Source organism: Passer montanus, unplaced genomic scaffold (genome assembly GCF_014805655.1).
Source record: "Passer montanus isolate IOZ18808 unplaced genomic scaffold, ASM1480565v1 scaffold60, whole genome shotgun sequence".
NCBI classification, from domain to species: Eukaryota; Metazoa; Chordata; class Aves; order Passeriformes; family Passeridae; genus Passer; species Passer montanus.
Genome location: NW_024371038.1, coordinates 4,319,863 through 4,333,798, shown reverse-complemented (window position 1 = coordinate 4,333,798; position 13,936 = coordinate 4,319,863). Strand labels below are relative to the sequence as shown.

Sequence of the window (13,936 nt, the reverse complement as noted above, 5' to 3'; positions counted from 1 at the left end):
AGTTATATTAAGTTGGCTTCATGACAGTTTGTACTTCACAGTCTTCCAAACCCCCAAGAGCATTAAACCAGTATCATTTTTCCTCTGGTCTTGTCAAAGCTGCCCTTCTAATCTGTTGTGTACCTTTTGAAAATTGTTGCTCACTTCTTAAGATGAATAAAAAGGTAAAAAGTGTCATGCTACAGGCACAATACTTACCCATTTAAGAAGACTTTCTTCAAAGCTTATGTGCAAAAAGCCTTAGCGAATCTACATCAAACAGAGCAAAACTGTCAGTTGGGGAAATTGAACTGGTTCAAGCTCTGAAATAGAGAAAAAAATCAATAATAAGGGAAAGAACAGAGTTTCCCTCTTTTCCCAATACAGTGAGTTTGACTTCAAGTATATCCCATTTTCTCATTTTAAGCACTTTACTTTGAACAGTACAATATATACTTAGGACTTTGCCATGAAAAATGGCATCCTGTACATTGGAACAACTTTTAAAAGATATCTTGTTGGCAGTAAGCATTTGAAAGCATACTCCAGCATTTCACATTTATCTGGCAAAGTGTAATTTTACAACTATCCCACCTATAAAGCAATATAAACACATCTGTCATCTGTGCACACACAGAGCTATGTGGCTGGCTACAGAAACATAAACAAAGAAAAAAGCTCAAAGAAGAGGAGAAACGCCCTCCAGAGTGCACAGCCTGACTCTGGTGAAGCCCAAGCAGCTCCTCACAAGGAGACTCTGGGAAGGCTTTTCCTCAGCGTCAGATGTCAAAACATTGCAGCAGCTATTCTGCTAGGGAATGGGGGTGGAATTTAGCTCAACAGAAACAATAGTTCCTGCTGTTAGGAAACAAAGGTCCAGAGGAATAGGCTGCTTCATGCAGAAAGCCATTAGAAATCATCAGAATACACTGTGCAGAAAACTGCAGTCACGATATTGCAGCCAGCTGTTACAACCTGTCCAACAGGCTTAATAATCCTCAGCATCAGGAGAGTCCCTTGATGTGGGCACATGTGAGAACAGGGAGTTTTGTGGGTTTCAACCAAGGTTATGTCTGAGATTAAAGAGCAGTTAATAGGTTAAGGCTATGTCAGAAGGACTTTATGCAGCACATACTGAGGTCCTTGAAAATGGTTTGGTTGAAGTAAATCTGATGTGTCCAAGGGCTTTTTTCCCCTGAACCAAAGTGAGGACTATCTTATCATGACTTTCTGCACAGTTGCAGATAGTTTGATAAGCTGGAGATACGCTGGACTCTATTATGGCTAATGGGAGTTTATTTTAGAACTAGAGGAGAGGGGAAGGGAACAGAGGCAGCCTCCAGCCTCTTCCTCTGCTCTGGGTACGGGGCAAAGCGCAGGCTCAATGTGCTGGGCTTTCGAGAGGCCTGGGAAGAGCAGGGCAGTGATCGCTGCCATTGCTGCAGCACAGCCCGTGGCAGAACAATGTGCTGGGCTTTAGAGAGGCTTGGCAGGAGCAAGAGCAGTGCTGCCATTGCAGCAGCACCGCCGTCAGCAGCGAGGCCGAGGCCTGTCCCCGGCACAGCCGAGCGGAGCGGGAGCGGCCCTGGGGCCTGGTCGTGCTCCGGGTTTTACCTCAGCGAAAGCACCCCTGGCTGCTCCGTTACTCCCTCAGAGCCCTGCCCAGGGCAGGATTTGGGGTTTTGGTGTGCTTCCCAACTGCGGGTTCATAAACTTTGGAGTCTGCCTTTGAACAATGTGGAGTTCCAGGAATTTTTTTCACCTGTCACCTGTATGGCAATGACTACTGCTAAAAGAAAGAACTTGCCTGTTCAGACTTGTCACTTCCCATGTAAACACTCTGAAGGTAACAGAGATTTCTTCACAAGAGGCTATCCTGAAAAACTGAATTGCTCCAGGCCATCTGATGTGGAGGAGTCTCATTTTCAGGGATTTGGGAAGACTTCTCCCACTTTTCTTCACTGGCTGCCTTCTGAGGGAGCAAAGTCAAGAATATCTCAGCCTATGTTCCCCCAACAGCATGTCATTTATTCTGGTAAACCTGGGAAACACAGGTTAAAATAGCACACATAAAATGGTTTTTAATGCAGATTGTTGGCTGTAAGGGTATGGGATGGTACCCATTCCCTGGGACTGCTATTTTCCTAACTGGCTCAAGTGCCTACTTGAATTAAGGGCATTTACTTTTCAGCAGTTTATATTTAGTTCTAGCAAGTGAAAAAATTTGGATTAGAAATGACCCAGAAGTCTCTAGAGTTGAAGCAGGTAGAAGTGAAATGGGAAGATCACAGCCTAACTGACCAAAGCCTTCAGCAAAACACTGCATCACAGTCATAGGAGATAGTTCAGAAAAAAAGGCTTGTGGCTCAAATTCTCTTAAAGGAAGTTTTGCTATCAAACAGAGTGACTTTTCCTTGAGAAGATTATCTCAAATAACTGCTAGTTCTCTCCAAAAGCACAGTGGAGCTGAAGTAAACTAGCATTTTGTTATTGAGAAGCTCTTTCTTATCTTTTGTTTTTAGAAGGTGGGTACAACCAAACAGCCTATTGTTCTAGGGGAAAACTGCATTCTTCCTCTCCCAGAACAGAACAGAAAACAGCCCTCCCAGGGTCTAGCTAAAGACTTGAAGGTCACTGACTGGATTCCTTAAGTTTAGATTCTTGGGGTTTGCTATGTCTCATTTTTTTTTCTTAAACATTAATATTATGGCAAACACATTTGCATTACATACAAGGAATGTTTGATGTGAAATACATTACCTCTTTTTCTCCATCTCCAAAAGAGGAATCTGTAATATCTTATAGATTTGAAGCAAAATGAGGAAGAAATATATTGTTAAAGAAAACAAATATAACTTTATGGAAATATCATCATCAAAATTGGCAAAGATTTTCAAAGAGAACAGAAGGCATCCAGAAACTCATTCTCTGAGTCCTAGCATGGAAGCCAAATCCTAAATGAATTTTCTTTATCAGATTGTTTTATCTAGATATGCATTAGCTGACAAATATTAAATATTCAGAGTTACTTTACTTTGTTTAGTGCCAAGAGGCACCATCCAACTGAAGACATTTCTGCCCCACACTTCAGGAAGAAAGCACAGAAGACGTGCTGTCACCATTTCTCTCTAGCAACTGTGTCTCTTACATCTTCCTAGTGGAAATGAAGGGCTCTAGCAGACCCTTGGTGGATGTCTCCGTGGCTGTTCAAACACACAGCATACACAGTGCTTGTGTCTCCTTCAGCCTACGTTTGTACTGCCTTTGCAGGGCTTTGGGGGAGCTGCCTGCTCCCAGTACTCTGATAGCCTCTCCTTTGGCTGGCCTGTGCTGGCACCACGTGCTGTGCCAACAAACTCCTGCTTGTTCCAGGAGCTGGGTGAGGATCTAGGAAAGAAACGTGCTGGCACCACATGCTGTGCCAACAAACAAACTCCTGCTTGTTCCAGGAGCTGGGTGAGGATCTAGGAAAGAAAGCATTGAGCCCTCAGGCTGCTCACAGCACAAACTGAGCCCTAGACCTTTCTGAAACCTGAATTTGACTTTTTCCAAAGACCATACTTCCTGATACTTCCTGATAGCATAATGGTAGTCTCATGACCAGTATTGTCGAAATCAATAGGAAGTACTCAGAGGCAGAGGTCATCTTGCATAAGCTGCTTGGAAAGAACCAGAATTTTGCACAAGAATTCAGGAAAACCAGTAGCTCTCACAGTAAGAGTTTAGACATTTTCACTCTCGTTGCTGTTTCATGCAGCAGTGGCAATGGAGAAGGAAATGAAAGTGGCATATGATACATGAAGATGGACTTTTGTTGATGTACTTATTTCAGCTCAGGTCACTATTCTGCAGAGTATAAAATTTCCTATTTAGATTTTTTGTATCTATTTTACTCCCTTGCCCAAAATTCTTTAACATGTTTTATAATCCAGTTCATTAACTAGTCAGACATAAATACGCATGCAACAGAAATAAGCAATCTCACATTTACCTGTGTCAAGGATAGACTTTAACCATGCATGCATCTATAAAAAGATGCATTTGTTGATTGATAATATGAGTTTTACACATACTTTGTGTTATCTTTGTGTGTACCTGAGGAACAAAGCTAAACAAGGTGTTTGATGTGTGTGTTAGTCTCTAAACAAGAGACAGAGCAGGAGTAATAATATTTAACAGAAAAAAATGGGGAAATAACAGTCTCTCTGAGGAATGTTTAATGTTTAAAAAAACTTATAACGATTTATCGATTAAGATATTGTGCGTTTTAAACAAGTGTATTGTAAATTGATTAATGAACAGTAGCACAGACATTAGTCCACTGTTCCACCCAGAATGTTTCACTTGCAGTTTGGAGTACCTTTTGTTCCTTTTTGTTTTTTTGAGGAAGTGTGTTGGGGGTGTGGGTTTTTTTAATACAAAAGTCATATATTGATGACTATGCAGTGAGATGACCTGGACAGGACAGGGTTTAGGCAACTGCTCAAAGAGATTTTGTATAAACTTCAGAGGAAGAGAAAGAGAATATTGTTAGATGGATTAAATTGTCCTTGTACTATGCAGCAAATAATTTTTAAAGGAGTTCAGTAAAAAGTTATAGTATTTTTTTTAATATTGTGACTTAAGAAGTATTTTAGACCCTACAGTGAAGTTGCTGTGCATAATCCTACCCATTCTATGCATCAGTGCACAGTAGCTTCTTAAAATCAAAAAGCCCTCTCCTTGCTTTAAGAAAGAGTGGATATTTGTAAGGCTGTGTCAACAGTCAGATCTGCTCAGTTAGCATTACGGTAAATTCGACTTTCAGCTGCCAGCAGCTTGGCAATTAGAGTTTCCTGCTTTATTGTTAAACACTGCAATTGAACTCTGCTGCTTTTCATTTGTGATCCAGCTTGGGATGTCAGCTGACACTGAAATGAATGTCCTAACCTCCAATTCAGTGGCTTAAAGGATATCTCCCCAACACTCACTGCCAAGATGAAATCCAGAAATTATTACTCAGCAGCAGTAAACAGGGCCTGTTTTTGCAGGCACCCATTTGTAAAAAAGCAAGCATGACAGCTGGGAATTACTGTTAAATGTGCTTTTCATATCCACACTGAAAAGCAGAATATTAAAAGGAATGTAGCTGTATTTGTAAAGAAGCAGTGAAGTGATATCTTAGCAGCTCTGCATTAATACGTGTAATAATTCCTTTAAAAAGTAACTTCATAAGAAGGTACACTAAGATTTTTCAGTGCAGTTAGATACAAAATAAATACCTTCAAAAATTATTGGTGGAGCTCCACTCTTCTGTCACTTTCAGATAGAAGACGACCACTGACAAGAAAAGCACAGAGCACATCCCAACTCTAAACATAGTTTTCATTAAACTCCAGACTAGAGATAATTCCTGAAAAATCTTCATCTAACTTTTTATTTGAATCACACTGAGGGTAGAATAGGAAGGCTGAGGAAATACAGAGAGAGCTGCTTCCCTGTAAAGTGTTACTTTGGAAAGGCTGAACAGGTAATTCTGAGAGGAAAGCAGTTACTACTGCTGCTGTGCTCCCCTAACACGCCTCCCACCCACACCAAGTTCATTCAGGTTTATTGAAGAATCAGAATCTATGCCAAAGCAATTCAGGTTTTATACTGGTTAGGCTGAATTTACCCGGTTCAGCCCTATGCTGTGATGTAATGAACATTTCTACACGCTCCTTTGCCAAGCTTTTCCCCTGAAGAAAGTTTAGTATAGACCACAGATAAAACTTTATTTTGTATCTGTTTACTTGCAGCTTTAACCCCCATGACCAGGATTTTCCTTTGTGTTTACAAGTAAACTTTACCAGTACTTTCTACTCTATCCCTCAGCCCCTTTGGGAGATGGGTCAACACATGTGGGAACTGCAGGTACAGAACTGAACCATCCCAATACTGCATTTACTACTGAGCAAGCACACCTAGCATGCATGTACATCATGTTGTTACCACTGAGTTTCAAAAAACAGGTATTGCTTGCACTAAAACTTGAGCAAATAAACATTTTAAATATTAAATCTTTGTTTCACTTTGGGAGGAAACAAAAAAAAAAAAGAAAAAGAAGGGGGAAAAGTACTTTTCCATAGCACCAAAAAAGCACAAAGCCAAAATAAACAAGCAAAAAACACTCAAACCATCAAAAAAAACCCCACACTCAACATCTTCTAGAAATTCTGAAGTTTTGCGGGATGCAATGTGAGCATAAAATAGACAAGATTAATGATCTGGGATAAAGTGGCTAAAAACCTCAGCATTCTGTGTTCTGGTACAGTCTCAGTTATCTGAGCATCAGCTATTCCTAATTCCCTTCTCTCCCCCAAGTCTGAATCACATCCTCTGACATGTACTGAAGTACATTAACAGTGACATGGATTATTTGAAACCTCTCTTATTCAAACAGATTTGGGATCCAAACTATTGTAAGAGCTGAGTTTCCATGCCATGGTAGCCAGCCTCTGGCTAAATGCCACCGTGTCTCAGGCAGTCACTCATGTGCAGCACTCAGCACTCTCTGCTCCACTGCACCCTTCCAGACCCAAATGACCCCATAAAGCACTCTGACAATCACTTGCTGTGCATTGTTTTGCTCTTGAAATTATCTTAATTTCTAAGTATAACTTTATTGTGAGATTTCACAGAAGGATAATGAACTAAAGTTAACAGGCAAAAACCAGCACATTATCTTGAGCTTGTGAGAATACCTTGTCAGAAGTGGAAAATATTTCTGACAAGGAATTAGTCTCATTTAGAAAATACTGCCGAGATAATTAAAACTGGAAGAAGTCATGGAATTAGGCAGCAAGGAGAAGGGTTTTATTCCTTTTTCCTATATTAACATTTTGATTATTAAGACTGGATTAAGATTATTACTGGATAATTAAACAACCTTTTAAAATATCAGCATTGTTCAAGAATAATCTTGTTCCAACAAGTGTGCATGAGGCCATTAACCATCAAATAACTGTTCTGCTCACAGGTCAATTCTAATTATTTTGTGTTTCCCATTGAAATTAATAAATTAGAATAATGTAACATGAAGTTGCATGAAAAAAGTTACCATGTACTATTTGAATCAATCCTCTTGTGAGGTTATGATTGGGAACACAATGGAGAAGGAAGAAAAAAATTGGTGTTAACACAACAGACCTTGAAAGATGTGAATTTGTTCAGAACTGTTAAGGAAATAAAAGGAAAGAGAACGTGCTCAAGTGACATAAAAATCAAGTTTGGAGGTTCAGGAAGGGAGATAAAGTGTTGAAATCAATCTCAGATCATGCTGAGCAGGCTTCAGCCAAATAGTAAGTGTAATAACTTCTTCTGCATCCTGGAGAGACAGAAATTGCTTCTTCAAAATATATATGTGAAAATATATATTTCGTATGTATACATGGAAAGTTAAAGTGGTAGCTAGAAGCCAAGAATTCCAGAAGCACAAAATACCACAAAGTTAAAGTTTTCTCCCTTTCTTTGATTCCCTCATGCAGTCATCCCCTCCAAAAGAGAGGGCTGACTCATGAAGTTTCATAGAAAAATAAGGAAAGTTTCAGGCTTCAAAGTCATTCTGCATTAGAATTAACCTGTTATATCATTAACTTTTGCATCCATTCAGAGTTTAAGAGTAGAACATGTCCTTACTATTCAGTGTTTACAATTTTGAAGGGGCAGCAGCCCCTTTTCATCGGGGCAGAGGTGCCCATGGCTCAGGGCAGCAGTTCCCGGGAAGCTGCGAACAGCAGCAGCTCATGTGAAACCTTCCCTCTGTCCTTCCTCTGTCCTCACAGGAGTGTGGCTCAGTACAGTTGTGTGGCAGTAGGTGTGTGTGGGTGTGTGGGTGGGTGTGGGTGTGCTCATCCTCTGAGGCTCGCTCCTGTGCCCTGGGGAGGAGAAATCCCGGTATGCGCTGGTTGGTTGGGCCCAGCCTTGGCTCACCCAGCCTCCCCAAGGAAGTGGCCTGGTGAACTTCAGGAGCTAGTGTGACTCATGGGAAGTTTTAAGAAGAGCCATCAGAAGCAAAATAATTAAGAAGGAAAAGGCCAGCCTCTTAAGTCTAGTGATTAAAAGTGGCACAAAGATACAGTGCCAAGGTATTTTCCTACCAAAGTCTGCCTTGGGTTGAGATACGAGAGCTGAGTTGGTTTTCTTCATACATATGAAATACGAAAAAGAAGAAAAACACACAAAGTCTTGCCTTCCTCACAAGAAAGTGGTCCTGGTAGCACATGCTGTCCCTGCAGGCATTTTCTTTTGTTGTAGGAAAATATCACTGTGAGTAAAACTGATGGCTGTTCACACAGAGTCAAACACTTCGGCACCTGCATGCTGGGGACACTGCCTGGCTGCAAGTGTTTAGGTCCCACTGATGGGGAAGTGAAGCCACCAAATGAGAGGGAGAAAAGGCACTCTGACCACCTGCTGCAAGCCAACACACTGCTGCTCCCGTGCTTGAGGAACAGAACTGTAAAATATGTCAGGCATTTGGATTGCAGAGCAAACAATGTGGAGTCCTTTGTTGCCTTCTGCTTGTGTAGTGGTTTTTGTAAGTTAAAAACCCACACCAGCAACAAGGCTTTCACCCAGGCAGGGAGGAGGCAGGGAGGGGCACGTGACAACACAGGACCCCCAACAACAATCAGGTTGCAGGTAAATTATATTTGATTTTTTTCCTATATTACCATGGAATGTGCTTCAGCATTCAACTATTCTTGAGCTATACCCCCACTGATAAGAATGCAGCTATCACATTTTAAGAGGTCATGAGCCTAAAAAAAAATAAATCAGGAAAGTCTGCCTTAATCTTATTTATGAACAGATAGCACAAGCAGGTAACAACCCCACCCATCCTCCTAAAAGTATGGGGGACAGATGACATCAGTGTTTAGTATCAATGAAAAAGTGATGGATTAAGAAGGAAACATTTAGATATTATAACAAACTAATTTTTTTTTGTTAAAATACAGCTTAATCTCTAAAAATACAAACATGTAGATAAGTCTTTCCCTTCAGCAAGTTATTTTATCATAAACATATTAACATTTACATCCTTTAAAATTAGTCACAAAGGGGAATCTTTCCCAAAGTTAAGACCTGGGCTCCAGTATTATACTGCCAGAACTGATGCTTAAGTTCCCTTCTCAAAAGGGGGATTTCGACAACACACTTTCAAGAAAAGTCTGAGTTTGAATTTTTTTTTTCTACTTCAGTATTTTAGGCTTGGTCCTATGCGATTCTCTGAGCATTTTGGCTTCATGTGCATCTCACAAAACATCTCCATATAAGGGAATTTACTCAAGCAACGCAGGGAAAACACAGAACACAGATATCAGATAATAATTCCATCAAGGCTGAATTTGGCCCCATGATTCAGTTTGTGGTATTTGAAAGAAGCCTCTGTACTTAGTTTTTCCAGATGTTGATTTTAAGACACTTGCAAACTACTTTTAGGTAGAATTAATGACTGTTGAGAAAATGCTGTCTTCTGTAGTCTGGTACGGAGGAAAGAGGAGTGGGCTATGAACACTTCTTAGTGTCTGTAATTGTTCTACAAGGCAAGAGGATCTCTCATGGGATGAGAATGGTCTGGTAAAGCAGTTGAGAGGCAATACAGCACACCACATTTAATCAAAGTACCAAGGGCAGTGCTGCACACCCCCAGAATGTTCCGAAGTAAGTAGCAGTATGAGCACAGCAAGGTTTTAAAGGAGATATTTGAGGTAACATATGAATAAACATTATACCAGCTTACATAGGAGATGCATTCTTTTGAAAAGGAAGCCTAATAAATGAAAGATTAGGAACAATTTTGGATAGTACTAAGGCTGTTCTGTAGAGTTCTTTCTTTGCAGTTTCAATGCTACTGCTAATGTTTGGTCTTGACCATCAGTAAGATTCAAGTCTTACTGGAGTCACAAGTTTTATTTATCCTACAGCAATTTTAATAACCTTAGTCACGTAAGCTAATTAGGCTAAAACATTACTGAGTGTTAGTGTCACTACCACCCTGGGACAGGCCATTTCACAACACTGGGAGTAACTGGAGTTAGCACACTGACATGGCAGCCTGAGAAAAACTCCCCCAAGTTCAAGAGAATTGCAAAAGGGCTTAGTTAGCTCCTTGCCTCAGCTGAGGCACATCAAAGGGGAAGAGAGCAGCCCAGCCTTCCTTTCAGCAGGTCAGCTCACTTACTCACTGGTATTTTTTCCCTTAATCCTTAGGAGACAAGGCAGTTGTAACTCAGAAATTCCAGAGTATGCTTCCCCTTCCCCAGGCACCAGGCTGGTGGCCATCTCTCTTCAGCCAGCTCCCCTTACCTGCAGGCCAGCGAGCTCCATGGGCAGCACAGTGCAGCCCCTCCTGCCCTGCCAGGGCAGCACCACTCCTGCTTTCCTTCTCCCTGCACTCCTGTGCTTCCAAGCTCTGTGGCTCCCACCCAGGAACGCACTCCTCTGCTCCAGGCGAAAGTCACACCCATGACCACAAACACACACACATGGTGGTGTATTTCTCCATCTGCTCCCAGCCAGCCCCATGGCTGGCACCACCATTCTCCCCGGTTCCGAGCCCTAGTCCTCTCCCTCAGACCAGCCACAGCACCCAGCAGCACATTCCTCCTTCTCTTATGGATCACCCTTTGGAGCTCATCCTGGCAAATTATCTTCCTGTATACACTTTAGCTCTCCCAAACTACCTCCTTTACTCTTTAGGGAAATCATCCCTCTCCTCAGCTGAACCAGCTGATTAAACCAAGGCCCTTTATCAGGATCAGATGGGTAGGAAGGAGACAAAGCTCCACCTCAGAGATGGCTGGGCTCACCCCCACCGTTCGGACTCACCAGTCACCCCCTTGCACATCTTCAGGCATTGAGCAGAGCGCAGAAATCAAATATGTTTTAGAAGTTTGATTGAGCCACATTAATTCCATAGATTATGGTAGAATTACACATGGGATAATTTAAACTCAGGGAGTTTAACAGGACTACACATATGCTTACAATAATTCATGTGCAAGAATATTTGTAAGATTATGGTCCATGTTTCCAAGAAAACAGTCTCTTCAGAGCTCTTTTTCTCCAGTTTCCAACTGAAGTCATCAGTGCATGTTTATGATATTACGTGTGGTGGCTGAAGAAGTTATTACAATGGCACAAAGAGGATCATGATTTCAGGTGGGGAATAATTCTCCTACAAATCCTCTTTCCATACAAACAGCCTTAGTAATAAGAAATGTGGAAAAATAGGACAAAGATAAGAGATTTACCCATAATGAGCCAGATTGCCCAGTATGCTCCAGCTGCTTTGTAGTGCATTGACAGGCTTAAATTTGCTTTGTGTTGTCAGAGTGATGCAAAACAGAATGTGATTTTAACTACACTCAAATATTTCTTGTACAACCTTTTCCCGCAGGGTGTGAGCATATTCCTGGTCACAGAATAAAAGGCAGCAATTGCCCCAAAAGATTGATAATTTTCTAATCATCAAATAATCTTATCAACAGAAAAAAACCAACAATTGTTGGTTGTATTTGTGCCCTACTCAGATGAGGTAAAACCCCCACAAACTACAGAATTTATTTGAGGATAACTTAAACTTAATTGTACAGCAAGAAAATGGTAGGCCATATTTTTGTCTGCTACTAATCAGGACCATTTTATTCCAAAATTGACGAAACATATAATTTATGGAGCTGAGAAAATAGTGCCAACTGTAAATGTCTCAAACTTCCCAAGCCACTGTGTATTGCAGCAAAAATGATTGAGAGCATTAACAAACAGTGTCCTGATCCAACATCATTTAAGTCAAAGGAAACATTTCCAAGGACTTTGGAGGATGTTGAATCTAGCCCTAAATCACATGTTCTCTGAGGTTATGAAAGATGAGTTTATCCCAACATGAATGTCTGAAAACTAATGAACTTTCATTATGTTTATGTGAGCTGCCATTCCCTCACCCCATTCTTCAGTTTCCTGCTTCTCTTGTACAGTTTCCTTTTCCCAGTGGGTTCTTTAGGCAGTTCTGCTTCCTTTAATTAGGAACAGCCCTGGCTGTTTTCCTTAGAGGCAGTGCAGTGGAGAAGCGGTTTGGGCTGAGCTGATCCACAGCACCACAGCACAAAACAACCTGAGGCTGCCCTGCCAGCTCCTCAGGACTGCTACAGCCCCACCACGAGTCTTTTGAAAGAGCCCCGTTGGCTTCAGCCAGAGTTGACCACGTATTCCTGATATTTTGCTATGAAATCAAAGCCCAGACCTTTTCTCTCCATGGGATACCAAGTAGGTGGTGAAGTGAGCCACAGCTCCAGCAGCCAGCCTTACAGCCTGCTGTGCCTTATACAGCTAGTCCTACCAGTGGATCCTATTATGATTTTTATTTTCAAATCTGTTAAAATGTAACCGTATTTGCGTGCCTAGGGTTACTCTAACACCGAAGGCAACAGTGCTGTATTTTCGGGTCAGGACTTCACTCAATGGACCAAGTGTTCACTGTGTACTCGCTTTCCAGAGCGGCTTCAGTGCCGATGCCAGCCGCGGTGCACCGCTGGCTCCCAGGAACGAGCGCTCCCTGGGCTGGAAGCGCTGTAATCCCGCTGGAATGCCCAGCACGCAAACCTCGTGTGTGCCCTGTGCTTTCCACAGAGGGACGGGAGTCCCCGGCTCCCACTAACACAGCGCAGCGCTGTCCTGCAGTGCCTCAACGCCGCAGGGAAGGAGGGGGTGGCCCGCACCACACTCCGGAGGGGCTGGGATCCGTGCCCAGCAGCACATGGCGCAGAGCAACTACGAGATCCAGACGAGCATGAGCCCGTGGTCCTGCTGCATCTCACTTCGCCAACTTGCGCGCCTCTTTCCTCCCTCTTGCTCCGTCTCCCAGAGTTGTTCCAAGTTTCGTATGCTCGAACCTTTTAAAGGAATTTCACAAGCAGCTCAGGCGCGGCACAGCGCAAGAGCGCGGTCTGCATGAGCGGCCGAGGGTCTCCCCAGCACCCAGCCCTGCCCGGGCCGGTCCCGCTACGCCCGGGCTCCCGAGCCCTCCGCCCCGCAGCGCCCGGGAAAGGCCCGAGGGCAAGCATCGCCCCGAACGCAGAGCCACGGCCGTGCTCCCGCCTTCCCTGTCCTCGGCGCCGTCATCCCGGTGCGGCGGGGGCTGCCCAGCGCGGGCGGCAGCTCGCTGCGGGCCGGGAGGCCCCCGTGAGCAGCCGGGCAGCGCCGGACCGCGGCCGCCGGTCCCTCGCCGAGATCCCCTCCCCTTCCCCGGGGCCGCAGCAATCCGCGGCGGCGGCGCATTCCGAGGCGGCAGCCCTCGGTGCCCGCGGATTCCTTCCCGCTGACGTCCCCCCGCTCCGCGGCGCTCCCCGCCCCGGCCGGACCCCCGGGCGGCGCCCGGCGGCGGCGCGCGCTGGGGCTCCGGCGGCCGCGGGGCCGGGCCGGAGGGGAGGGACTAGAACTTTCCGCGGCCGCGGGCGGACTCTCGTCTCAGCCCGGAGCCGCCAGCGCCTGCGATCAGCGCCCCCAGACCGCGGGACACCGCCGACATGACCCACTTCAACAAGGGGCCCTCCTACGGGCTCTCCGCCGAGGTCAAGAACAAGGTACGGGCGGCGCGGGGTTGGCCGGGCTTTGTCTGCACCGGGACGGCGGGAGGGACGGGACGAGGCGCGGCGCGGGGCTCCGCTGCCTGCGGCTGCCGGCGGGGTCCCGCCCGCCCCGCGCGGCGGAGGCGCGCAAGGATGCGCTCGCCGCCGGCCCGGGACAGCGCTGCCCTGGCGGACTGCTCAGAAAACTTGCGGGCACCGAAGAGCTGTCAGCGCCGGGCGCCGTGCGCGGAGCCGCGGTTCGCGTCGTGGCCCGGCTGCACCTGCCCGTGCGGGCAGCCCTGGCACGGGACATCCCGCTCGGGATCGGGCGGGGCGCGGCGCCGGGGCCCGCAGCCGTCCCGGCGGCG

General features: G+C 44.8%; 1 protein-coding gene across 1 annotated transcript in view; it reads left to right on the top strand.

Annotated features, from left to right (window-relative positions):
* Window positions 1–13,384: 13,384 nt before the first annotated feature.
* The window catches only part of CNN3 (calponin 3), a 23,231-nt gene continuing 22,679 nt past the window's right edge, over window positions 13,385–13,936 (top strand). The window contains exon 1 of the mRNA XM_039727043.1: window positions 13,385–13,583. Coding sequence (XP_039582977.1) covers window positions 13,527–13,583 — 57 coding nt within the window. The 5' untranslated portion in view covers window positions 13,385–13,526. The remainder of the gene's footprint in view (window positions 13,584–13,936) is intronic.